Raw genomic sequence first — 27,952 nt, 5'->3', positions numbered from 1 at the left:
GAGACGCAATAGAAACACCTTGGATGGCAAAAAAATGCATCACATATAGCTCCAGGGCTATATGGATGAATTTAACCCCTGCCAGAATACACAGAAAAACGGGAGATAAGGCCACCGAGAAGGGGGCGGAGCCTATCTCCTCAGCACACTGGCGCCATTTTCCCTCACAGCTCCGTTGGAGGGAAGCTCCCTGGCTCTCCCCTGCAGTCACTACACTACAGAAAGGGTTAAAAAAGAGAGGGGGGCACTAATTACGCGCAGTATTAAAAATACAGCAGCTATAAGGGGAAAAACACTTATATAAGGTTATCCCTGTGTATATATATATATATATATATATATATATATATATATAGCACTCTGGTGTGTGCTGGCAAACTCTCCCTCTGTCTCCCCAAAGGGCTAGTGGGGTCCTGTCCTCTATCAGAGCATTCCCTGTGTGTGTGCTGTGTGTCGGTACGTTTGTGTCGACATGTATGAGGAGGAAAATGATGTGGAGACGGAGCAGATTGCCTGTAATAGTGATGTCACCCCCTAGGGGGTCGACACCTGAGTGGATGAACTGTTGGAAGGAATTACGTGACAGTGTCAGCTCTGTATAAAAGACAGTGGTTGACATGAGACAGCCGGCTACTCAGCTTGTGCCTGTCCAGACGTCTCATAGGCCGTCAGGGGCTCTAAAGCGCCCGTTACCTCAGATGGCAGATATAGATGCCGACACGGATAGTGACTCCAGTGTCGACGGTGAAGAGACAAATGTGACTTCCAGTAGGGCCACACGTTACATGATTGAGGCAATGAAAAATGTTTTACACATTTCTAATAATACGAGTACCACCAAAAAGGGGTATTATGTTCGGTGAGGAAAAACTACCTGTAGTTTTCCTGAATCTGAGAAATTAAATGAGGTGTGTGATGATGCGTGGGTTTCCCCCGATAACAACTGATAATTTCTAAAATGTTATTGGCATTATATCCTTTCCCGCCAGAGGTTAGGGTGCGTTGGGAAACACCCCCTAGGGTGGATAAAGCGCTCACACGCTTGTAAGAACAAGGGCTCTACCCTCTCCTGAGATGGCCGCCCTTAAGGATCCTGCTGATAGAAAGCAGGAGGGTATCCTAAAATGTATTTACACACATACTGGTGTTATACTGCGACCAGCAATCGCCTCAGCCTGGATGTGCAGTGCTGGGTTGGCGTGGTCGGATTCCCTGACTGAAAATATTGATACCCTAGATAGGGACAGTATATTATTGCCTATAGAGCATTTAAAAGATGCATTTCTATATATGCGTGATGCACAGCGGAATATTTGCCGACTGGCATCAAGTCTAAGTGCGTTGTCCATTTCTGCCAGTAGAGGGTTATGGACACGACAGTGGTCAGGTGATGCGGATTCCAAACGGCATTTGGAAGTATTACCTTATTAAGGGGAGGAGTTATTTGGGGTCGGTCTTTCAGACCTGGTGGCCACGGCAACAGCTGGGAAATCCACGTTTGTACCCCAGGTCGCCTCTCAACATAAGAAGGTTCCTCATTTCTGCCCCGTGACAGAGGGAGAGGAAAAAGGCTGCAGAAATCAGCCAGTTCCCAGGAACAGAAGCCCTCTCCCGCCTCTGCCAAGCCCTCAGTATGACGCTGGGGCTTTACAAGCAGAATCAGGCACGGTGGGGGCCCGTCTCAATGAATTTCAGCGCGCAGTGGGCTCACTTGCAAGTAGACTCCTGGATCCTTCAGGTGATATCTCAGGGGTACAAATTGGAATTCGAGACGTCTCCCCCTCGCCGTTTCCTAAAGTCGGCTTGACCGATGTCTCCCTCTGACAGGGAGGCAGTTTTGGAAGCCATTCACAAGCTGTATTCCCAGCAGGTGATAATCAAGGTACCCCTCCTGCAACAGGGAACGGGGTATTATTCCACACTGTTGTGGTACCGAAGCCGGACGGCTCGGTGAGACCGATTTTCTAGATCTAAAATCTTGAACACTTACATACGGAGGTTCAAATTCAAGATTGAGTCACTCAGAGCAGTGATTGCGAACCTGGAAGAAGGGGACTACATGATGTCTCGGGACATCAAGGATGCTTACCTTCATGTCCCAATTTACCCTTCTCACCAAGGGTACCTCAGGTTTGTGGTACAGAACTGTCACTATCCGTTTCAGACGCTGCCGTATGGATGGTCCACGGCACCCCGGGTCTTTACCAAGGTAATGGCCGAAATGATGATACTCCTTCGAAGGAAGGGAATTTTAGTTATCCCTTACTTGGACGATACCCTGATAAGGGTAAGATCCAGGGAACAGTTGGAGGTCGGTGTAGCACTATCTCAGGTAGTGTTGCGGCAGCACGATTGGATTCTCAATATTCCAAAATCGCAGCTGATTCCGACGACTCGTCTTCTGTTCCTAGGGATGATCCTGGACACAGTCCAGAAAAAGGTGTTTCTCCCGGAGGAGAAAGTCAGGGAGTTATCCGAGCTAGTCGGGAACCTCCTATAACCGAGCCAAGTCTCAGTACATCAATGAAAGGGTTCTGGGAAAAATGGTGGCTTCCTACGAAGCAATCCCATTCGGCAGATTCCACGCAAGAACTTTCCAGTGGGACCTGCTGGACAAATGGTCCGGGTCGCATCTTCAGATGCATCAGCGGATAACCCTGTCACCAAGCACAAGGGTCTCTCTCCTGTGGTGGTTGCAGAGTGCTCATCTTCTAGAGGGCCGCAGATTCGACATTCAGGACTGGGTCCTGGTGACCACGGATGCCAGCCTGCGAGGCTGGGGAGCAGTCACACAGGGAAGGGATTTCCAGAGCTTATGGTCAAGCCTGGAGACATCACTTCACATAAATATCCTGAAGCTAAGGGCCATTTACAATGCTCTAAGCTCAGCAAGACCTCTGCTTCAAGGTCACCCGGAGTTGATCCATTCGGACAACATCACGGCAGTCACCCACGTAAACAGACAGGGTGACACAAGAAGCAGGAGGCAATGGCAGAAGCTGCAAGGATTCTTCGCTGGGCGGAAAATCATGTGATAGCACTGTCAGCAGTATTCATTCCGGGAGTGGACAACTGGGAAGCAGACTTCCTCAGCAGACACGACCTCCACCCGGGAGAGTGGGGACTTCACCCAGAAGTCTTCCACATGTTTATAAAACTCGACAAGTATTGCGCCAGGTCAAGGGACCCTCAGGCAATAGCTGTAGACGCTCTGGTAACACCGTGGGTGTACCGGTCAGTGTATGTGTTCCATCCTCTGCCTCTCATACACAAGGTACTGAGAATTATAAGATGGAGAGGAGTAAGCACTATATTCGTGACTCCGGATTGGCCAAGAAGGACTTGGTAACCGGAACTTCAAGAGATGCTCATGGAGGATCCGTGGCCTCTACCTCTAAGAAGGGACCTGCTCCAGCAAGGACCCTGTCTGTTCCAAGACTTACCGCGGCTGCGTTTGACGGCATGGCGGTTGAACGCCGGATCCTGAAGGAAAAAGGCATTCCGGATGAAGTCATCCCTATCCTGATCAAAGCCAGGAAGGATGTAACCGCAAAACATTATCACCGCATTTGGCGAAAATATGTTGCGTGGTGCGAGGCCAGTAAGGCCCGACGGAGGAATTTCAACTGGGTCGATTCCTACATTTCCTGCAAACAGGAGTGTCTATGGGCCTGAAATTGGGGTCCATTAAGGTTCAAATTTCGGCCCTGTCAATTTTCTTCCAAAAAGAACTAGCTTCAGTCCCTGAAGTTCAGATGCTTGTAAAAGGGGTACTGTATATACAGCCTCCTTTTGTGCCTCCAGTGGCACCTTGGGATCTCAATGTAGTTTTTTGGGTTCCAAAAGTCACATTGGTTTGAACCACTTAAATCTGTGGAGTTAAAATATCTCACATGGAAGGTGGTCATGCTGTTGGCCCTGGCCTGGGCCAGGCGCGTGTCAGAATTGGCGGCTTTATCCTGTAAAAGCCCTTATCTGATTTTCCATTCGGACAGGGCGGAATTGAGGACTCGTCCTCAGTTTCTCCCTAAGGTGGTTTCAGCGTTTCACCTGAACCAACCTATGGTGGTGCCTGCGGCTACTAGGGACTTGGAGGACTCCAAGTTGCTAGACGTTGTCAGGGCCCTGAAAATATATGTTTCCAGGACGGCTGGAGTCAGAAAATCTGACTCGCTGTTTATCCTGTATGCACCCAACAAGCTGGGTGCTCCTGCTTCTAAGCAGACTATTGCTCGTTGGATTTGTAGTACAATTCAGCTTGCACATTCTGTGGCAGGCCTGCCACAGCCAAAAATATGTAAATGCCCACTCCACAAGGGAGGTGGGCTCATCTTGGGCGGCTGCCCGAGGGGTCTCGGCTTTACAACTTTGCCGAGCAGCTACTTGGTCAGGAGCAAATACGTTTGTAAAATTCTACAAATTTGATACCCTGGCTGAGGAGGACCTGGAGTTCTCTCATTTGGTGCTGCAGAGTCATCCGCACTCTCCCGCCCGTTTGGGAGCTTTGGTATAATCCCCATGGTCCTTACGGAGTCCCCAGCATCCACTAGGACGTCAGAGAAAATAAGAATTTACTTACCGATAATTCTATTTCTCGTAGTGACTCCAGTGTCGACGGTGAAGAAACAAACGTATTTTCCTTTAGGGCCACACGTTACTTGTTAAGGGCAATGAAGGAGGTGTTACATATTTCTGATACTACAAGTACCACAAAAAAGGGTATTATGTGGAGTGTGAAAAAACTACCTGTAGTTTTTCCTGAATCAGATAAATTAAATGAAGTGTGTGATGATGCGTGGGTTTTCCCGATAGAAAATTATTGGCGGTATACCCTTTCCCGCCAGAAGTTAGGGCGCGTTGGGAAACACCCCTTAGGGTGGATAAGGCGCTCACACGCTTATCAAAACAAGTGGCGGTACCGTCTCCAGATAGGGCCGCCCTCAAGGAGCCAGCTGATAGGAGGCTGGAAAATATCCTAAAAAGTATATACACACATACTGGTGTTATACTGCGACCAGCGATCGCCTCAGCCTGGATGTGCAGCGCTGGGGTGGCTTGGTCGGATTCCCTGACTGAAAATATTGATACCCTTGACAGGGACAGTATTTTATTGACTATAGAGCATTTAAAGCAGGGCTGGCCAAACCGGTCCTCGAGATCTACCAACAGTTCATGTTTTCCAGGTCTCCTGGAGATCTGTAGAATTGTCAGTTAGGAATGAATGCAGCACATCCTAATTAGTAATGACTACACCTGTGCACCAGCTAGGTGGCCTGGAAAATGTGAACTGTTGGTAGATCTCGAGGACCGGTTTGGCCAGCCCTGATTTAAAGGATGCATTTCTATATATGCGAGATGCACAGAGGGATATTTGCACTCTGGCATCAAGAGTAAGTGCGATGTCCATATCTGCCAGAAGTTGTTTATGGACACGACAGTGGTCAGGTGATGCAGATTCCAAACGGCACATGGAAGTATTGCCGTATAAAGGAGAAAAAGACACCGTCTTTTCAGCCTCAGTTCTTTCGTCCCCATAAGGGCAAGCGGGCAAAAGGCCAGTCATATCTGCCCAGGGGTAGAGGAACGGAAGAAGACTGCAGCAGGCAGCCCCTTCCCAGGAACAGAAGCCCTCCACCGCTTCTGCCAAGTCCTCAGCATGACGCTGGGGCCGTACAAGCGGACTCAGGTGCGGTGGGGGGGGTCGTCTCAAGAGTTTCAGCGCGCAGTGGGCTCACTCGCAAGTGGACCCCTGGATCCTACAAGTAGTATCCCAGGGGTACAGATTGGAAATTCGAGACGTCTCCCCCTCGCAGGTTCCTGAAATCTGCTTTACCAACGTCTCCCTCCGACAGGGAGGCAGTATTGGAAACAATTCACAAGCTGTATTCCCAGCAGGTGATAATCAAAGTACCCCTCCTACAACAAGGAAAGGGGTATTATTCCACACTATTTGTGGTACTGAAGCCAGACGGCTCGGTGAGATTTATTCTAAATCTGAAATCTTTGAACACTTACATACAAAGGTTCAAATCAAGATGGAGTCACTCAGAGCAGTGATAGCGAACCAGGTAGAAGGGGACTATATGGTGTCCCTGGACATCAAGGATGCTTACCTCCATGTCCCAAATTGCCCTTCTCACCAAGGGTACCTCAGGTTCGTGGTACAGAACTGTCACTATCAGTTTCAGACGCTGCCGTTTGGATTGTCCACGGCACCCCGGGTCTTTACCAAGGTAATGGCCGAAATGATGATTCTTCTTCAAAGAAAAGGCGTCTTAATTATCCCTTACTTGGACGATCTCCTGATAAGGGCAAGGTCCAGAGAACAGTTGGAGGTCGGAGTAGCACTATCTCAAGTAGTTCTACGACAGCACGGGTGGATTCTAAATATTCCAAAATCGCAGCTGATTCCGACGACACTTCTGCTGTTACTAGGGATGATTCTGGACACAGTCCAGAAAAAGGTGTTTCTCCCGGAGGAGAAAGCCTGGGAGTTATCCGAGCTAGTTAGGAACCTCCTAGAACCAGGCCAAGTGTCAGTGCATCAATGCACAAGAGTCCTGGGAAAAATGGTGGCTTCTTACAAAGCGATTCCATTCGGCAGATTTCACGAAAGAATTTTTCAGTGGGATCTGCTGGACGAATGGTCCGGATCGCATCTTCAGATGCATCAGCGGATAATCCTGTCTCCAAGGACAAGGGTGTCTCTTCTGTGGTGGCTGCAGAGTGCTCATCTACTAGAGGGCAGCAGATTCGGCATTCAGGACTGGGTCCTGGTGACCACGGATGCCAGCCTGAGAGGCTGGGGAGCAGTCACACAGGGAAGAAATTTCCAAGGAGTGTGGTCAAGTCTGGAGACTTCTCTCCACATAAATATTCTGGAGCTAAGGGCAATTTACAATGCTCTGAGCCTAGGAAGACCTCTGCTTCAAAGTCAACCGGTGCTGATCCAGTCGGACAACATCACGGCAGTCGCCCACGTAAACAGACAGGGCGACACAAGAAGCAGGAGGGCAATGGCAGAAGCTGCAAGGATTCTTCGCTGGGCGGAAAATCATGTGATAGCACTGTCAGCAGTGTTCATTCCGGGAGTGGACAACTGGGAAGCAGACTTCCGCAGCAGGCACGACCTCCACCCGGGAGAGTGGGGACTTCACACGGAAGTCTTCCACATGATTGTGAACCATTGGGAAAAACCAAAGGTGGACATGATGGCGTCCCGCCTGAACAAAAAACTGGACAGGTATTGCGCCAGGTCAAGAGACCCTCAGGCAATAGCTGTGGATGTTCTGGTAACACCGTGGGTGTACCAGTCGGTGTATGTGTTCCCTCCTCTGCTTCTCATACCTAAGGTACTGAGAATTATAAGACGTAGAGGAGTAAGAACTATACTCGTGGCTCCGGATTGGCCAAGAAGGACTTGGTACCCGGAACTTCAAGAGATGCTCACAGAGGACTCAGGGCCTCTGCCGCTAAGAAGGGACTTGCTTCAGCAAGTACCATGTCTGTTCCAAGACTTACCGCGGCTGCGTTTGACGGCATGGCGGTTGAACGCCGGATCCTAAGGGAAAAAGGCATTCCGGAAGAGGTCACTCCTACCCTGGTCAAAGCCAGGAAGGAGGTGACCGCACAACATTATCACCACATGTGGCGAAAATATGTTGCGTGGTGTGAGGCCAGGAAGGCCCCACGAAGAAATTTCAACTCGGCCGATTCCTGCATTTCCTGCAAACAGGAGTGTCTATGGGCCTCAAATTGGGATCCATTAAGGTTCAAATTTCGGCCCTGTCGATTTTCTTCCAGAAAGAATTGGCTTCAGTTCCTGAAGTCCAGAAGTTTGTCAAGGGAGTACTGCATATACAACCCCCTTTTGTGCCTCCAGTGGCACTGTGGGATCTCAACGTAGTTCTGGGATTCCTCAAATCACATTGGTTTAAACCGCTCAAATCTGTGGATTTGAAATATCTCACATGGAAAGTGACCATGATGTTGGCCCTGGCCTCGGCCAGGCGAGTGTCAGAATTGGCGGCTTTGTCTCACAAAAGCCCATATCTGATTGTCCATTCGGACAGGGCAGAGCTGCGGACTCGTCCCCAGTTTCTCCCTAAGGTGGTGTCAGCGTTTCACCTGAACCAGCTTATTGTGGTACCTGCGGCTACTAGGGACTTGGAGGACTCCAGGTTGCTAGAGGTTGTCAGGGCCCTGAAAATATAGGTTTCCAGGACGGCTGGAGTCAGGAAAACTGACTTGCTATTATCCTGTATGCACCCAAAAAACTGGGTGCTCTTGCTTCTAAGCAGACGATTGCTAGTTGGATGTGTAGTACAATTCAGCTTGCACATTCTGTTGCAGGCCTGCCACAGCCAAAATATGTAAATGCCCATTCCACAAGGAAGGTGGGCTCATCTTGGGCGGCTGCCCGAGGGGTCTCGGCTTTACAACTTTGCCTAGCTGCTACTTGGTCAGGGGCACACCCTGGCTGAGGAGGACCTGGAGTTCTCTCACTCGGTGCTGCAGAGTCATCCGCACTCTCCCGCCCGTTTGGGAGCTTTGGTATAATCCCCATGGTCCTGACGGAGTCCCCAGCATCCACTTAGGACGTCAGAGAAAATAAGAATTTACTTACCGATAATTCTATTTCTCGTAGTCCGTAGTGGATGCTGGGCGCCCATCCAAAGTGCGGATTGTCTGCAATACTTGTACATAGTTATTGTTACAAAAATCGGGTTATTATTGTTGTGAGCCATCTTTTCAGAGGCTCCGCTGTTATCATGCTGTTAACTGGGTTCAGATCACAGGTTGTACAGTGTGATTGGTGTGGCTGGTATGAGTCTTACCCGGGATTCAAAATCCTTCCTTATTGTGTACGCTCGTCCGGGCACAGTATCCTAACTGAGGCTTGGAGGAGGGTCATAGGGGGAGGAGCCAGTGCACACCACCTGATCCTAAAGCTTTTACTTTTGTGCCCTGTCTCCTGCGGAGCCGCTATTCCCCATGGTCCTGACTGAGTCCCCAGCATCCACTACGGACTACGAGAAATAGAATTATCGGTAAGTAAATTCTTATTTTTCTGCTGCGGGGTGTACTGGGCTCCACAGGGAATGACATTGGGGTGTAGAGTAGGATCTTGATCCGAGGCACCAACAGGCTAAAAGCTTTGACTGGTCCCAGAATGCATAGCGCCGCCTCCTCTATAGCCCAATGCAGTGCAGGCATACAACAGGGGGTCTGCTCCAGCAGCCCTGAGAAGAGCTTTTAAAGTGAAAAATGAACACTTCAAGGGCTGCAGCAGAGGCACTGTAAGTGTTAATGTCAGTCGGACATCTCCTGCTGCAGCTCCATCACCTCGCCCAGCGGCGCTGTACACTCCTGCGCCCTGGTTACCTGGTACCTACAGCGGAGGCTCCGGTTTCTCTCATGTTAGTCACATACACCACCGCTGCTCTCCAGGATCGCGTGGTTGCAATCAGGGAGGAGGTAAGTGGGTTCACCAGACTGGTATTTTTCTCTGTGATTTTTAGTCACCATATACCTCTTGAATTCCCTGTTTGTGCTGTTACATTGTACAGGGGGTTCTTGTCTGGTATTGTGCTGCTGATATTGTACTGGGTTGCCTTGCATTGAGCTTTCGAATATGTCGGCTACAAAGGGCAATGGTGCTGGGGCTGAACCCACATTATGTGGTAGTGACGCTGCAGGGTGGTACAGTCCCTCCTGGACACAGGAGTGGTAGTACAGGTGCCTCGGCCTCAGAGAGGCAAGAGGTACTATTCACCACTATTCCTAGTCCCAAAACTGAATGGGTCATCCCAGCCCATTCTCAACCTCAACTCCTTGAACAAATTTGTGAGGGTCTCCAAGTTTGGAAACTCTTCGCTCTATTGTTCTGGCCTTGGAACCTGGGGATTATATGGTCTCCTTGGACATACAGGATGCTTACCTGCATATTCCCATTGCAATGTCGCATCAGCAATACCTGAGGTTTGCGGTTGGCAACCTCCATTACCAATTTCGGGCGTTACCTTTTGATTTGACCACGGGTCTGCGAGTCTTCACCAAGGTCATGGCGGTAACGACGGCTGTACTCTGCCGTCAAGGGGTCAGGATCCTACCGTACCTGGACGACTTGTTCCTGGCAAATTCCCCAGAAATTCTCCTATGCCATCTGGATCTGACTATCCAGTTTCTGCAAGCCCACGGGTGGCTCATCAACTGGAAGAAATCTTCCCTGGTCCCTGCTCAGAGCATGGTGCACCTGGGGGCGTTGTTGGACACTCACAACCAGCGGTTGTTCTTGTCTCAGGAGAAAGTCCTGAAGCTTCAGGACAGGATTCGATGCTTCCTATCTCATCCGCAAGTGTCGATACATTCGACAATGCAAGTGCTAGGTCTCATGGTGTCTGCTTTCAACATGGTGGAGTACGCTCAATTCCATTCCTGCCCTCTGCAGAAGCTGATTCTTGCCAGGTGGGATGGCCTGCTCACCGGATCAGGTCGCAAATGATCTCCTCGTCTCCGGCGGTCCGTCTGTCACTGAGCTGGTGGCTTCAGGACCAACGATTGAGCAGGGGTCGTGCCTTCTGGATCTCCAGCTGGGTCCTTCTGACAACGGACGCCAGTCTGAGAGGTTGGGGCGCGGTGTTGTAGCAACACTCCCTTCAGCGTCGGTGGACCAAGGAGGAGTGTCTCCTCCCGATAAACATTCTGGCATTGCGGGCGGTGTTCAACTCATTGAACTTAGCCCAGCATTTAATACAGAACAGACCTGTTCAAGTACAGTCGGACAACACCACCATGGTGGCATACATCAATCATCAAGGCGGCACTCGAAGCCGCATGGCAATGAGGGAAGTAACACGGATTCTTCAGTGGGCGGAACGCCATCTGCCAGCCATATCGGCAGTATTCATTCCAGGAGTCCTAAACTGGGAATCGGACTTTCTCAGTCGTCGGGACATACACGCCGGAGACGTACACGCCACACTGCCTGTGGTTCTGGAGGCATTGCAAGGGTCTCCGTTTGAGCCTCTTGAATCTGCAGACCTTAAGTGGCTTTCTCTTAAGGTAGTGTTTCTGCTGGCTATTGCCTCTGCTAGATGGGTGCCTGATTTGGATGCCTTGTCTTGTAGGTCACCATATCTGAATTTTCAGTGATCGGGTGGTTCTTATAACACGTTCCGGGTATGTACCTAAGGTGGTATCTTCTTTCCACCTTAATCAGGAGATTGTGGTTCCGGCCTTTGCCTCTCCTGAGTTGTCTTCCAAAGAGCGGTCTTTGGATGTGGTACGGGCTCTCCGTATCTATGTGAAGACTGCTTCCCTTCGGAAGTCGGATTCTCTCTTTGTACTGTTTGGTTTTCACAAACGTGGTTGGCCTGCTCACAAGCAGACCCTGGCCAGATGGATTAGAATGGTGATTTCACATGCTTATGTACAGGCTGGTCTTCCAGCCCCTGCTACCATAATGGCCCATTCTACTCGGTTGGTTGTACCTTCTTGGGCGGCCCGCCGTGGTGCGACCCTTGAACAGTTGTGCAAGGCAGCTTCATGGTCCTCAGTGAACACGTTCATACGATTCTATTCCTTAGATACTTCCGCCTCCCAGGATGCTTCCTTTGGACGCCGGGTTCTTGTGCCCGCTACAGTGCGTCCCCTCCCATAAGGAACTGCTTTAGGACCTCCCCAATGTCATTCCCTGTGGAGCCCAGTGTACCCCGCAGCAGAAAACGAGATTTATGGTAAGAACTTACTGTTGTTAAATCTTTCTGCGAGGTACACCGGGCTCCACAGGGCGCCCACCCTGACGCACTTGGCTTCTTTCGGTTGGTATGGCATTAGCTGCTGACACTTTCTCCTGTCGTGAGAGTGTGGTGTATGTGGCTACTAACAGTTGTCGTCTCTTTTTCCTGCTACTGCATTGGACTGGTTAACAAAAACTGAGCTCCTGTGCACGGAGGCGGGCTTATAGAGGAGGCGGCGCTGTGCATTCTGGGAACAGTCCAAGTTTTTGGCCTGTTGGTGCCTTGGATCAAGATCCTACTCTACACCCCAATGTCATTTCCTGTGGAGCCCAGTGTACCTCGCAGAAAGAGATTTAACAACTGTATTCTTCTTACCATAAATCTTGTTTTTGACTATTTAGTCAAATTCGTAAGAAAAGTTAGCACACATCACACCTTGTGTATACAGCTTGCGATACCGATGCATGCTCTCGCTGGGTTGGTATCGCAAGAAAAAATAGACTGTGCAGGCATGACAACTTTGACTATATAGTGTACAATCTAGTTTCTAGTATAGTCAAAATTGAACATAGCCAAAATCGCACCGTGTGTACAGTCAATATCAGTGGTTCTGGGCTCCAGGGAGTTTAAGAGAAATCGCAGAGTCAAAATCTGCCGTTAGCCAGAATCGCACTGTGTGTATGCCCCTTTCTCTATCACTTAGCAGTTACCAAGTCTATGATTCTATCACAGTAGTAGTAGTTTTGCAGCAGCTGTGCTTGTTCTCACCTTTTACAAGCCAAGTTAGTTGGCAGGTGAGCTTTAAACCAGTGGGCATACCTCAAGTATAAATCTCGTGATAGCAGTTACCAGTTCTTTGATTCTAAGTGATCGAGTAGGACTTGAAGAGAATTGGGGTCCCTTGACGTTGAGCTGCAAGCTTAAATGCATTGATCAATTCATGAACTAAAACCCCACTGTTTGTTATGCTGAATGAGTCTACTATGGTGAGTGCTAAGATTTTGTTTATATGTAATACCGAACTTCATGAGCGTACACTACTATTACTTAAACAGAGATGGAACCCCCGTCTTGTGCACTAACGTAATTTGTTATCTTCATCACATCACTTTATTTTTCCATCACAAAGAATTTGAATTCTATATCTCGGCGTACCTTTTGTCCCTAGTGGATACTGTATGTGTGCTTCTGTTGCAAATGTAGCCTTTACGTGTCTTTGGAGAAGCACCCCATCCCATGTAATTTAATAAATGAATAGCCACTCGTAGCATATATAATAGTTGGGCAGGGTAATCCACTGCTTTTCCTTTGCAAAGAGTATTTCCATTTCAGTCACGTGTGAGATCAGTGTGTCTATAGTTACCTGTGGTCAAGTATCAGTAGGTGAGATGACTCTGCTAATCTTGTGGGAACTGATGCGAGAAGGTTGTGGAGATAAACACACATTATATACATATGTATCTGCTCCTACATCCTGGATGTTATAAAGGGTTTTGTACGGGAAGATTTGCACAGAACCCTATTATAAGGATAGTAGTTGTTTTTTGAATTATTATTTATGGACTTTTGTTATGTTAGCTCTCCGGTTCTTAACTCTCGCAGTGCTGACTGGAGGTTTCACAAGCAGTGTAGGCAGCTGTGGTTTTGTAAAACCAATATTGGTTTCGGGAGCAGGCTGAGGCCATTGCCAGCTGTTTTGGTTATTCCGTGTCGTACATGGATGTAATAAGGATTACTTCATTCAGACTTATTTACCCATAAACTGTTATTACGCTTATTTGCAAATATTTGCATTTCACCTAAGCAGACTGTTCGCCCCGGTTTATTGACATCTGTGTGGGAAATGAGGGTAAGACCATAAGTTTATATGTATGGAAAGAGTTCATGGTCTACTAGTGACTGAAGTTTATATTTATTTGCTGTGGTGATCTTACACAGAGGATGCACTCGCTCACCATAGTGCACTAAATACTTCACATTGTTTTTTTTTTTTTTCGTCCAAGGCATTGGTGCAAGGTAGCAGATTAAGCACAAGGATGCAAGGCATGAGTTGCTTGTATAGGATCTGTCTTTTTACCCACTTTGTGGAATTTTTCGGCTTAATTCTCTAAAAAGCGATTCAATTGTTTGGGTGCCAGTTGGGGCAATTCAATTGTTGCTCTGATCAGGTCTCCGTTAAATTTGGTGCACCAGTTTAAGCTACACAAAGTTGCTAAACCTGACTATGAAGTCCTGCCTAAGCCACGAGAAAGGGCTGTTTGGGCGTCCAAACGGGACACTTCACACATTTCTGCTTGCCGACTCTGGAGGCTGCAAGGAGAAATGAATGTCTGTGCGCTGCACTCGCCACAGGATAACAATTGAATCGCCCCCTCATAGTTTAATAAATATGAAAAATATTAATGATGAAAGTCGCATGGCTCTAAGCCACAAAGTCTGACGCGCCAAACGGTGCTATTTGAGGATAGGGGTATCTGTAGACGGATCAGCATCATTCTAGAAAGTAAGGCACGTGGTTTTTATTCGCCTCGCCTGTATAAAGACAGCGCTTGCGGTGTTATGGCAGTAGGGTGGGTGATATCCAGGTTTATTGTCAATCAAAAGTGGTGTCTCAATTTTTACAGATGAGGCAACATTCAGAAGGTAATAACTGACATGGTGATCCCTACAGAAGGACTGCAGTGAGCCACTGTTGGGTAAGTAGATGTGTGCTGCCTGGTATATTACAGCCCCCTCTTACAATCGGAATCTAAACTTTTATAACCAGCTGCAATGGGCATTCACAGTTCGCTAAAAAAACGAAACAAATGGGGTGTGGTATTGAAGGTCGACAGTAACTAGGTCGACAATGTCTAGGTCGACCACTATTGGTCGACAGGGTCTTTAGGTCGACATGTTCTAGGTCGACAGGTCAAAAGGTCGACGTGAGTTTTTTATGTTATTTTGGTGTCGTTTTCTTCGTAGTGACCGGGGACCCCAATTAGTGCACCGCGTCCCCTCGCTTCGCTCGCCATGCTTCGGGCATGGTGCCTACGCTCCGCTACCGCTTCGCTCGGCACAGATTACCGTTCCAATCGTAGTCCACGTGGATCATTAAGTACGAAAAGGTTCAAAAAGAAAAAAATTGTGAAACTCATGTCGACCTTTTGACCTGTCGACCTAGACACCCTGTCGACCTAGTTACTGTCGACCAATAGTGGTCGACCTAGTTACTGTCGACTTAGAGACCGGATCCCAACAAATGTGTGATAGTGTTTTTTGTGGTAGCTGTGCTGTTTCTGGAAGCTTTCTCCATTAGATGAGCCTTTAGCTTGGCTGGTTTACCAGTAGATGCGAAGTTAAAGCTTCTGCTTCTATTACATAAGCAACTCATTAAGTGTCCGCTCGCTAGAGAACAGTACCTCGATTATGTCACTGGTTCCTAGTGAATGGATAAGCTGCACTCTCAGTGATGTCATTGGTTCCTAGTGAATGGATAAGCTGCACTCTCAGTGATGTCATTGGTTCCTAGTGAATGGATAGACTGCATTTTCAGTGATGTCACTGGTTCCTAGTGTGTGGGTTGCCTTATTCTCGGTGATGTCACTGGTTCCTAGTGTGTGGGTAAGCAGCATTGGCAGTGATGTAATTAGCTCCTAGCTTGTTGGTTGGCTGCATTCTCAGTGATGTCACTGGCTCTCACTGAGCCGTAAATATTTAACTGCCCCTGTGCTTATTCTGTGTATGTAGATCTCCAGAATTGTTAACTTATTCCTCTATACACCTCACTTGCAGAACGCATTTGTATAGAGGGAATGTATCTCTTTGGCTAAAGGCCCATACACACTTGACATCACTCTGTGAGCGACGTTGTCTAGTGTTTCACCTCCCGGGCAGGGCGGTCAGCGGCCTCCTGTACACTGAGCGATATGACCGCTCATATTGCTCAGTGACGTCACACAGCCGCCGGATGACAGTCCAGATCGAGCTTTCATGCACTGCCGACTGCGACGATCGTTGCAGGGCCGCACATCGTTCGCCGCTGGCGGCATACACACTTGTCGATACAATGAGTGATGTCGCTCAGGAAGAGGGAAATAAGCGACGTCGCTCATTTTATCGGCAAGTGTTTATGGGCCTTTAGGCACCAATATAAGGGCCTATTTACCAACAAGTGATAAAACTTGTGTATGATAAATGGTGCTACCCATTGATAAATGAGCACCTAAGTTCATTATTTATTGCGGCTTAAAAAAAAAAAAAGCTAAAGCTTAGCGCTGTTACTTGGTGCGGTCAGGGTTCCCGCTAGGACGCACGCAGGGCTGAAAAGGGGGCATGGTACTATCTGCATCCCTGCTGGCGGCGTGCCCGTGCGCCGTGTGAATAGATGCGTGTGGCATCTATTCACACGGCGGCGATAGGAAACAGCAACTTTTCCCACCCGCTGGAGACTGCAACCCACGAGTGGGGACGGCAGTGTTCCACGATTAGGGCAGTGGGTGCATTTTGCCAATTTTAAAATTGGACAAGGCGCAGTGCCCTGCTAAAACAACCTTGCGTCAACGCTAGGTCATGTCATCCAGACCTGTGCCTACCCCAGTGCTGGGCAGGTGGCAGTGCTGCTTCTCTGTGCGGTGCCAGGTATCTGGGCTATATGTCCTGTCTGGTGACTCCTGGGCTGCTACATGTACTGTAGTAGTTGTACTGGTGGCTCCGAGGTTTCCTGGCTGACGAGTGCTGGGACCCTGTGCTGTGTAGTGTGAGCCTGTGCAGGACGGCACATTGGGAGGACAGGTACTGTAGGTCGGTGACAGTGGCCCAGGTAAGGAAGAGATGGGGCGCACAGTGTGCGGCTGATGGCTGGGGAGTCGCTGGACGCTGCAGGGCTCGGTGTCTGGCGCAGAATAGCAGCAGGGAAGGGGGAGGGCGTCGCAGGAAGACGTCACACGTCGGGCTGATGCTCCGGCCAGTAAGCTGAGAGCAGCTGCCGGGGTGGGATGGGACGCGGAGGGAGGGCACGGCGCATGCGCCTCCCGCTGCGGGTGTGGTCGGTGCTGGGATCCGAGCTGCAGTGAGAGTCCCGGGGAAGCAGCTAGGACGCTGCGGCCGCAGTGTGTACTGTGTCAGCGCCCTACACGGATCGGGGTCCCGGGACGGTCAATGTGTGTGTGCCCACTGCCGAGGCTTCACCCCGGGATCCGATATGAACTGTCCAACCCATGACTGGCAAAGCCACCCACAGCGTGCTCTACTCGTGGAAAGGGGTGCTCCTCACCTGCCTGTCCGGGGGTGACCCCAGGAGGAGGAAAGGTAACCTGGCACCAAGGGAGGAGGCTGCATGTGTGTATACAGGGATATCTATCCTGTACTAAGGGGTGCTAGTCACCTGCCTGTCCGGGGGTGACCCCAGGAGGAATAAAAAGTAGCCTGGCACCAGGGGAGGGGGCTGCATGTGTGTATACAGGGAAATCTATCCTGTACTAAGAGGTGCTAGTCGCCTGCCTGTCCGGGGGTGACCCCAAGAGGAGGAAAGGTAACCTGGCACCAGGGGAGGAGGCTGCATGTGTGTATACAGGGATATCTATCCTGTACTAAGGGGTGCTAGTCGCCTGCCTGTCCGGGGGTGACCCCAGGAGGAGGAAAGGTAACCTGGCACCAGGGGAGGAGGCTGCATGTGTGTATACAGGGATATCTATCCTGTACTAAGGGGTGCTAGTCACCTGCCTGTCCGGGGGTGACCCCAGGAGGAATGAAAGGTAACCTGGCATGGTGGGGGCTTTGTGTATGTATAGGGATATCTGTACTGTACTAAGGGGTTTTCCTCACCTGCCTGTCTGGGGGGTGATCCCAATGAGGAGGAAAGGTAACCTGGCACCAGGGGAGGAGGCTGCATGTGTGTGTATATATAGGGATATCGATCCTGGACTAAGTGATGCTTCTCACCTGCCTGTCCTGGTGGCAACCCCAGGAAAAGGAAAGATAACCAGGTAAGAAATGCTGATAATCAGTGGTGGGCTTTAAATTCTGCACAAAGCCATATACATAGGACTGTGTATGTGTGCGTGTGTTTGTATATTTGCATGCATACTATAGCCTGTACTTGGAGACAGGCCATCATGGGCTGGGTACTCCCCATTGTTGTGGATTTGGCACCATTGCACAAAGGAATTTCTATATCGGAAGGAAAGGGTGGGGGGGCTCTGAGTTTGTTTACAAGTGAAAATGAGGGGATAGATTTCCATGCTAAAGGCTCCAGTTGTCCTAATTGCATGTGTCAGGGATGCATGCTGCCTTCAGGTCTACTTAAGGGGCAAGTCTCCCACTCTTGTGTTTTTTTTTTTTTGGACAACTGCAAATGCTGAGTCTCCTGTCTTCTAGGAAGACACCCCCTCCCCCCTTAAAGAAGAAGCAGATGGTGGTAGAACCTTTGTAGATCCCATAGTCATGTTTGTCTGGGAGATGGTTACACCGGTGGCTCTGTGTAGCCTCTCAGGCATAGTTCTGGTGAGAAAGATGTGTGTGTGTGTGTGACCTGTTGTGCTTCTAGTGTATGTTACTTACTGCGGGCCTAGCCTGTCTGGTGTGTCAGCTGCAGGAGCTATGTCTGGCATCACTAACCCTTACATGGAGAGCTTGTTAGTACTATATCCTGTAGTTGCGCCTCTCTCTGTGGCAGACTTCCAGGAGATGTAGCTCTTACTGGTGTGTACCGTGGTTGAGCTTTGCTGATAATGGCGTGTTTGCGTCTTCCCTGGTTCCTGGAACCTTGCAGTGCCTGACTCCTGTCCTGAGTGTGCGGCGATGTCTGAGGTCTCAGGGGCTGTCAGAACACTTAAGTGAAAGTGCAAGCAGAATTCGCAGGCCTGTATGCAAGAGCTTCATATCTAGCCTGGACTCAGATATGCGGAGTAACCTTACCCTGCGCTCCTAAGGCTATTTATAGAAGCTTCTCAAAGCTCACTGCAAGGGAATCTGGTGTACGTACAGTCCCAGCCTCTGCATCGCTGTGTGTTCATGTTCCTGGATAATTATGTAATGGTCGGCTTGCAGCGTTCCTGCGGGCTGAGGACACCTTTCTAGTTGTTCCTTTGTAAGGAAAGAATAGTATAATGGCAGAAGAAGCATTATTACTGTGCTCGTGCACATATTTTATTTATTTATTTACAGTTTCTCATATAGCGCAGAGAATTCCGTTGCGCTGTACTTATGTCAGACCCGTAACTACTGCTTCATCTGATTTTTGTATATATATTTTTTGAGGCATTGTAAAATAATACATCTATCGCCAACATAAACGCAATCCTTTATAACGCATATGAACGTAAGTGACAAATGTATGATAAAATTCATATATGGTCACATGTAGACCAAAAGGGACATACAAAAATGTATCGTAGCAGCATGAAGTAACCGTGAAGACAGTCACAGCATGACGTACATGTAGCGATGTTTGTGTATTTGTTTGTGGACCGGTTGTTGCACTCTACACCAAGTGCAATGACTTATTTTAGTTACAGAAGAGGTAATGCAGAGTACTGTTACAGGCAGCAGTCACGTAACACAACTCTGCAGAGCCCAGCGCTCTTCCCTAGGACCTGGTGTCTTGTGTCTGCGGAGCCCAGCGCTCTTCTCTAGGACCCCATAGCTTGTATCTGCAGAGCCCAGCGCTCTTCCCTAGGACCCCATAGCTTGTGTCTGCAGAGCCCAGCGCTCTTCTCTAGGACCCCATAGCTTGTGTCTGCAGAGCCCAGTGCTCTTCCCTAGGACCCCATAGCTTGTGTCTGCAGAGCCCAGCGCTCTTCCCTAGGACCCCATAGCTTGTATCTGCAGAGCCCAGCGCTCTTCCCTAGGACCCCATTACTTGTGTCTGCAGAGCCCAGCGCTCTTCCCTAGGACCCCATAGCTTGTCTGCAGAGCCCAGCGCTCTTCCCTAGGACCCCATAGCTTGTGTCTGCAGAGCCCAGTGCTCTTCCCTAGGACCTCATAGCTTGTGTCTGCAGAGCCCAGCGCTCTTCCCTAGGACCCCATAGCTTGTATCTGCAGAGCCCAGCGCTCTTCCCTAGGACCCCATTACTTGTGTCTGCAGAGCCCAGCGCTCTTCCCTAGGAGCTTGTGTCTGCAGAGCCCAGTGCTCTTCCCTAGGACCTCATAGCTTGTGTCTGCAGAGCCCAGTGCTCTTCCCTAGGACCCCATAGCTTGTGTCTGCAGAGCCCAGCGCTCTTCCCTAGGACCCCATAGCTTGTCTGCAGAGCCCAGCGCTCTTCCCTAGGACCCCATAGCTTGTCTGCAGAGCCCAGCGCTCTTCCCTAGGACCCCATAGCTTGTGTCTAGAGCCCAGTGCTCTTCTCTAGGACCCCATAGCTTGTGTCTGCAGAGCCCAGCGCTCTTCCCTAGGACCCCATAGCTTGTGTCTGCAGAGCCCAGTGCTCTTCCCTAGGACCTCATAGCTTGTGTCTGCAGAGCCCAGTGCTCTTCCCTAGGATCTCATAGCTTGTGTCTGCAGAGCCCAGCGCTCTTCCCTAGGACCTCATAGCTTGTGTCTGCAGAGCCCAGCGCTCTTCCCTAGGACCTCATAGCTTGTGTCTGCAGAGCCCAGCGCTCTTCCCTAGGACCCCATAGCTTGTGTCTGCAGAACCCAGCGCTCTTCCCTAGGACCCCATAGCTTGTGTCTGCAGAGCCCAGCGCTCTTCCCTAGGACCCCATAGCTTGTCTGCAGAGCCCAGCGCTCTTCCCTAGGACCCCATAGCTTGTGTCTGCAGAGCCCAGCGCTCTTCCCTAGGACCCCATAGCTTGTGTCTGCAGAGCCCAGCGCTCTTCCCTAGGACCCCATAGCTTGTGTCTGCAGAACCCAGCGCTCTTCCCTAGGACCCCATAGCTTGTGTCTGCAGAGCCCAGCGCTCTTCCCTAGGACCCCATAGCTTGTGTCTGCAGAGCCCAGCGCTCTTCCCTAGGACCCCATAGCTTGTGTCTGCAGAGCCCAGCGCTCTTCCCTAGGACCCCATAGCTTGTGTCTGCAGAACCCAGCGCTCTTCCCTAGGACCCCATAGCTTGTCTGCAGAGCCCAGTGCTCTTCCCTAGGACCCCATAGCTTGTGTCTGCAGAGCCCAGCCTGGACTGTTTGTTTGGGGTTAGGGACCACTAGCCTGTACTAGATTACCAAAAGCCTAGTAGCCATTTTATTGTAAGAAGAAATATAGATCAGTTACTCAGCAGGGAAGTGCCCAGGCTTGGTTGCTGGTAAAGCATGGGTACTTGTTACACTGGTGGTCAGGTGCCACGTTTTGTCTGAAAGAGTGCCACCAGTTTCTTGCATCCTGGCTGGTAGCTCAGCTTGGACTTCCTTAGGTGGTGTAAGATGGCACAGTCAGTGGTGTGTATAGTTGTAGTTTTGTCATAGCTCACTATGCGGTCCCTCTCTTACCTGACAGCTAATTATTCTCTTTGTGTTCCAGAAATGAGCCGTCAGACCGCTGCAGCCATCCCAACTGGTACTTCAAAGTGTCCACCTTCCCAGCGTGTGCCAGCTCTGACTGGAACAACGGCTTCAAACAATGACTTGGCGAGCCTCTTTGAATGCCCCGTGTGCTTTGACTATGTTTTACCACCTATTCTTCAATGTCAGAGTGGACATCTGGTGTGCAGCAACTGCCGCCCGAAACTCACATGTTGCCCCACGTGCAGGGGCCCCCTGGGATCCATCCGGAACCTGGCAATGGAAAAAGTTGCCAACTCTGTCCTCTTCCCCTGCAAATACGCTTCTTCCGGCTGCGAGGTAACTTTGCCGCACACCGAGAAAGCAGACCATGAGGAGCTGTGCGAGTTCCGACCGTACTCCTGTCCCTGCCCAGGGGCTTCTTGTAAATGGCAGGGCTCCTTGGATGCGGTGATGCCACACCTTATGCACCAGCACAAATCCATAACTACATTACAAGGAGAGGATATAGTGTTTCTTGCCACAGACATTAACCTTCCTGGAGCTGTGGATTGGGTCATGATGCAGTCTTGTTTTGGATTTCATTTTATGCTGGTCTTGGAGAAACAGGAAAAATACGACGGTCACCAACAGTTCTTTGCAATTGTACAGCTAATAGGGACACGCAAGCAGGCGGAAAACTTTGCTTACCGACTGGAGCTAAATGGTCACCGGCGACGCTTGACTTGGGAAGCGACTCCTCGCTCTATTCACGAGGGTATTGCAACCGCCATAATGAACAGCGACTGTCTGGTGTTTGACACGAGCATTGCACAGCTCTTTGCGGAAAACGGCAATTTAGGGATAAATGTGACAATCTCCATGTGTTAGAATGGCAATGGCAGACCTCCAGGCCAGTGTTTAAAGGCTTTTTTTGCTTTATATTTCACGTATTACAGTTACTATGGACCTATCGCAGCCGGCCGTGGACTGGGGCGTGGATGTGTGGCCAAGAGAACAGTAACTTGAAGTACAGGAAAACCGCTGCATGTAAAACAAAAACACTAATATTTAAAAATCAACCACTGAAAAAATAAACGTATAGACCCTGTACCCGGGCATTTTTTTTTTTATATATATATTATTCAAAAAAGTTTTGAAGAGAAAAAAAAACAGTAAAATAACCCTGAATTAATTTGTGTTGGTAGTTTGTACAGTGAAATACTGTCTGTTTCCTTTCCCTTTACCTGTTGATGGACAAGCCATTCTGCGTGGCCCTGTGGCTGCTGCGTTCCTCATCTGTACGTCACTATATAGAATTGCTGCTGTTTGTGTACATTTTCTGTGTATTGCTAACTTTTATTAACTTAGTTTTTCACTCAATAAATTTGACTTTTCCGTAATGAAGTAAATATTTCCCAAAAACACTATATATATATATATATATATATATATATATATATATATATATATATATATATATATATATATTCCCCCCCCCCCCCCCCCCCCCGTTTTCAGTCATTAAAGGGTTCCCTAAGAAAGCATTGTTTTTACTTGGTGGTTGGAATTTACCATGATTGATCCGACCAAATGCTTGAGTCTCTGCCTTTTTGCTGAGAAAAAATGACTAGGGCCCTATCTAACTTACTGTCTGAAATATTAGTTGCAATTTTTTTTTTTTTTTACTTTAGTGGGTGTGTCGCATGCACCCAAGGCTGTCACTCTGTGCTTTGAACCAATAACATGGCTAGGAATTGATGTCACTCTCCCATTTGGCTTGGTCCAGTCCATAAGATGGCTGCCCTCCCAGCGTGTAGCCGATGGGTACACTACGTAACTGAAGATTGCCCTTTCTGCTAAAAAAAAAAAAAAAAAGAGCTAGCTTTGTGTCCTACAGATGAGATTGTACGTCCTGCGCCTCGTTTGTTTCTGATGGTTAGAGAGGTATCAGAGAATGGCTTTAAAGAGACGTGAAAGATTTTGGTGCAGAAGGGTGTGTTTTGTAGTGCAAAACTCCATTGTCTGACAAGTGTACCTGAAAACAAATATTGTTAATGAGTAGTCTCAAAATGAGATGTTCTCCATCTTTTTATAATTGTCATTAAAATAATACTTGGTAAAAGACTTTATCCACTGTAATTTATGCTGCTGCTTGTGGTTCTTACACATTCGTAGCACCTGAGTAATTTGGACTGGGTTCAGCGGTGAGTCTTCCACCTTGCGTTACCCACAGGAGCAGCTCGGTAAGCGCTGGTAAAACACATTACCATAGCCAGATTTCATACTAAGTGCAGGATGTGTCATTGTTCTGCTAACTCTGCCGTGCTGTTCCGTTGTCCTACAATGGCCTTGTGCTGTTAGATGTGAGAATACGCAGCTTGGTAATGCACTGCAACAGTTTATTCTAGAACATGTCAATGTAGTTTATAGAAGTTGCCCATCTTTCCCAAAGAGCACATTAGCCGGTCAGGCCAAATGCACCGATAACGCCATTAAAGCACAATGTTTTGTCGTTGTGGTGTAGTTGGTTCTACTGATATGAGCCTCGTCATTGTTATATCTGTACCTCTGGGCTGTGGCAAATCGGCACTTCCTGTGCCCCCTACTCCTCCTGTGCCCCTTTTAGAGAAAGCAAACTGCAGTCAGCCAGAAATGGACCTCGGTGTGACAGTAATTAAATCTGCATTGGGTGTTACAGAACAATTCTCAGTGGCGGAAATGAAAGATGACAACGGTGATGGGGCTTCATCAGTGGCGATGAGCGAGTTGTATTCTTACAGATAGGGTGCGAGCACTCGCTCACTAGTAGTATGAAAGTCACATCTGCCTCCGCCTACATCCAATCACTGCAGACAAACACGCTAACTCCAGTAAGGTCCTTTCTTCCCATGGGCCCTTTGTTTTTTATACTGCATTATATATTTAGAAATGTTTGTCAGCTTTGTTTATATCTCACTAAGTGTCACCTGGTTCCAGAGACCCGTGACTCCTGCTGCAGAATGGAGATCACTACTGGTGTTCTGGCTCCTTCATTACACAATGTTACAGCTTTGTCAGATGTGGATGATGCCATCTCCTGAAACAGGCAGTGCTCTATCACGTGTGAGTCTGAGCGATATGGAGCCAGCGTCTAAATGAGACACACGAGTTCTTGTTAATGGTGTTAATTCTGAAGTCCAATGTGACTGGTGACATAGTCCCCACCGCACATTGTGATTTGTTACAGGTGTGTTATGCACTATGGATATGTGACCTGTTTGTGTAATGAGTATTTGACTGGCTCAAGATTTTGTTTCCTGAACATTGTGTGGTTTTGTGGCTATTATAGAACAGGCCCTTCCTGTATTGTGAAACTACGTCTCAGAATGAACGGACAGTTGGAGTAACATTAGTTGTCTAACGCTGCTGTTGGAGTCATCCTTATTCTATAATACCCTTTTCAGGCATAAGGAAACACTTGGGATATTGCCGGGGCACAGCAAATTGACCCAGGTTCCTGCTTATATCTGAAAGGGTCTGACAGTCCTTGATCCTGTAAGCGACCAGGGTTATTCCTGGGTCTTGCAACCCGGGTCAGTGCCCTGGCTTGCATTGGAAAGGGATGACCTGGTTTATGCCTAAAAGACCATTGGCTGGGCCAGTAGCGCTTGGAGATGACATCTCCAAGTGTCCACTGCTAGACTGAATACCCGAGTCTGGCGTGAAAGGTGACTGCTCATTAATAACCCGGGTCTGTCACCTATATGAGAATGGGAGGGTTAGTACTGAAACTGGCTTCAAGCTGGGGTTTATATCTGAAAGGGATATTACAGATTGCTGAGGCCAATCAGTTGTAGATGACTGCTTCAATCACTGGGTCAGCGAGTAAGCAGGTGCTCATCTTGTGCTTTGCCTGCTGAATTACGGTGGTGACCTTTCACCATAAGCCAACAGATAATCTGCCTTCCAAAATGTGATCAAGTGGGATATTTAGTGAACATAATTATCTCAAAAATCAGGGGGAAAAAAGTGTTTTGTCTTCTCCATGCTCCTCATATAACTGCAGTGAAACGTATGGAGAACTTACAGATTTCACATACTTTCTCTATCGTCCTAAGTGGATGCTGGGGTTCCTGAAAGGACCATGGGGAATAGCGGCTCCGCAGGAGACAGGGCACAAAAGTAAAGCTTTTACAGGTCAGGTGGTGTGTACTGGCTCCTCCCCCTATGACCCTCCTCCAGACTCCAGTTAGATTTTTGTGCCCGGCCGAGAAGGGTGCAATTCTAGGTGGCTCTCATAAAGAGCTGCTTAGAGAGTTTAGCTTAGGTTTTTTATTTTACAGTGATTCCTGCTGGCAACAGGATCACTGCAACGAGGGACAGAGGGGAGAAGAAGTGAACTCACCTGCGTGCAGGATGGATTGGCTTCTTGGCTACTGGACATGAAGCTCCAGAGGGACGATCACAGGTACAGCCTGGATGGTCACCGGAGCCACGCCGCCGGCCCCCTCACAGATGCTGAAGCAAGAAGAGGTCCAGAATCGGCGGCTGAAGACTCCTGCAGTCTTCTTAAGATAGCGCACAGCACTGCAGCTGTGCGCCATTTTCCTCTCAGCACACTTCACACGGCAGTCACTGAGGGTGCAGGGCGCTGGGGGGGGGCGCCCTGGGAGGCAAATGAAAACCTTTAAAAAGGCTAAAAATACCTCACATATAGCCCCAGAGGCTATATGGAGATATTTACCCCTGCCTAAATGTACTAAATAGCGGGAGACGAGCCCGCCGAAAAAGGGGCGGGGCCTATCTCCTCAGCACACGGCGCCATTTTCTGTCACAGCTCCGCTGGTCAGGAAGGCTCCCAGGTCTCTCCCCTGCACTGCACTACAGAAACAGGGTATAACAGAGAGGGGGGGCAAAATAAATGGCAATATATTAATATAAAAGCAGCTATAAGGGAGCACTTAATCATAAGGCTATCCCTGTCATATATAGCGCTTTTTGGTGTGTGCTGGCAGACTCTCCCTCTGTCTCCCCAAAGGGCTAGTGGGTCCTGTCTTCGTATAGAGCATTCCCTGTGTGTCTGCTGTGTGTCGGTACGTGTGTGTCGACATGTATGAGGACGTTATTGGTGTGGAGGCGGAGCAATTGCCAAATATGAGGATGTCACCTCCTAGGGGGTCGACACCAGAATGGATGCCTTTATTTGTGGAATTACGGGATAGCGTCAACTCGCTTAAGCAGTCGTTTGCCGACATGAGGCGGCCGGACACTCAATTAGTGCCTGTCCAGGCGCCTCAAACACCGTCAGGGGCTGTAAAACGCCCCTTGCCTCAGTCGGTCGACACAGACCCAGACACAGGCACTGATTCCGGTGGTGAAGGTGACGAATCAACCGTATTTTCCAGTAGGGCCACACGTTATATGATTTTGGCAATAAAGGAGATGTTACATTTAGCTGATACTACAGGTACCACTAAACAGGGTATTATGTGGGGTGTGAAAAAACTACCAGTAGTTTTTACCGAATCAGAAGAATTAAATGACGTGTGTGATGAAGCGTGGGGTGCCCCGATAAAAAACTGCTAATTTCAAAGAAGTTATTGGCTTTATACCCTTTCCCGCCAGAGGTTAGGGAGCGCTGGGAAACACCTCCTAGGGTGGACAAAGCGCTAACACGCTTATCAAAACAAGTGGCGTTACCCTCTCCTGAGACGGCCGCACTTAAAGATCCATCAGATAGGAGGATGGAAAATATCCAAAAAGGTATATACACACATGCAGGTGTTATACTACGACCAGCTATTGCGACTGCCTGGATGTGCAGTGCTGGGGTAGTTTGGTCAGAGTCCCTGATCGAAAATATTGATACCCTGGACAGGGACAATATTTTACTGTCGTTAGAACAAATAAAGGATGCATTTCTTTATATGCGTGATGCACAGAGAGATATCTGCACACTGGCATCACGGGTAAGTGCTATGTCCATTTCGGCCAGAAGAGCTTTATGGACACGACAGTGGACAGGCGATGCGTAGAGGAGTTATTTGGGGTCGGTCTATCGGATTTGGTGGCCACGGCTACGGCCGGGAAATCCACCTTTCTACCTCAAGTCACTCCCCAACAGAAAAAGGCACCGACCTTTCAACCGCAGCCCTTTCGTTCCTTTAAAAATAAGAGAGCAAAGGGCTATTCATATCTGCCACGAGGCAGAGGACGAGGGAAGAGACAGCAACAGGCAGCTCCTTCCCAGGAACAGAAACCCTCCCCGGCTTCTACAAAAGCCTCAGCATGACGCTGGGGCTTCGCAAGCGGACTCGGGGGCGATAGGCGGTCGTCTCAAGAATTACAGCGCGCAGTGGGCTCACTCGCAGGTAAATCCCTGGATCCTGCAGATAATATCTCAGGGGTACAGGTTGAAATTAGAGACAGAGCCACCTCGCCGTTTCCTGAAGTCTGCTTTACCAACGTCCCCCTCAGAAAGGGAGACGGTTTTGGAAGACATTCACAAGCTGTATTCTCAGCAGGTGATAGTCAAGGTACCTCTTCTACAACAAGGGAAGGGGTATTATTCCACTCTTTTTGTGGTACCGAAGCCGGATGGCTCGGTAAGGCCTATTCTAAATCTGAAGTCCTTGAACCTGTACATAAAGAAGTTCAAGTTCAAGATGGAGTCACTCAGAGCAGTGATAGCGAACCTGGAAGAAGGGGACTTTATGGTATCCTTGGACATCAAGGATGCGTATCTCCACGTTCCAATTACCCCTCACACCAGGGGTACCTCAGGTTCGTTGTACAAAACTGTCACTATCAGTTTCAGACGCTGCCGTTTGGTTTGTCC

At 48.9% G+C, this 27,952-nt stretch overlaps 1 protein-coding gene across 5 annotated transcripts in view; it reads left to right on the top strand.

Moving 5' to 3' along the window:
• The window catches only part of SIAH1 (siah E3 ubiquitin protein ligase 1), a 69,861-nt gene extending 46,602 nt beyond the window's left edge, over nt 1-23,259 (top strand). Inside the window, exons 2-3 of one of the 5 annotated variants that reach the window (XM_063945581.1) lie at nt 14,366-14,437; nt 21,173-23,259. In XM_063945581.1, coding sequence (XP_063801651.1) covers nt 21,175-22,023 — 849 coding nt within the window. In that variant the 5' untranslated portion in view covers nt 14,366-14,437; nt 21,173-21,174 and the 3' untranslated portion in view covers nt 22,024-23,259. Of the gene's footprint in view, nt 1-14,365; nt 14,438-16,731; nt 17,031-17,085; nt 17,365-17,414; nt 17,708-21,172 lie in introns of those variants that run through there. The other 4 variants (XM_063945579.1, XM_063945582.1, XM_063945583.1 and 1 more) reach the window with 4 other exon arrangements.
• Nucleotides 23,260-27,952: the final 4,693 nt, after the last annotated feature.

This window comes from Pseudophryne corroboree, chromosome 11 (genome assembly GCF_028390025.1).
Source record: "Pseudophryne corroboree isolate aPseCor3 chromosome 11, aPseCor3.hap2, whole genome shotgun sequence".
NCBI classification, from domain to species: domain Eukaryota; kingdom Metazoa; phylum Chordata; class Amphibia; order Anura; family Myobatrachidae; genus Pseudophryne; species Pseudophryne corroboree.
The sequence above is the reverse complement of the archived record's forward strand: the minus strand, read 5'-3'. Positions and strand labels throughout refer to the sequence as shown.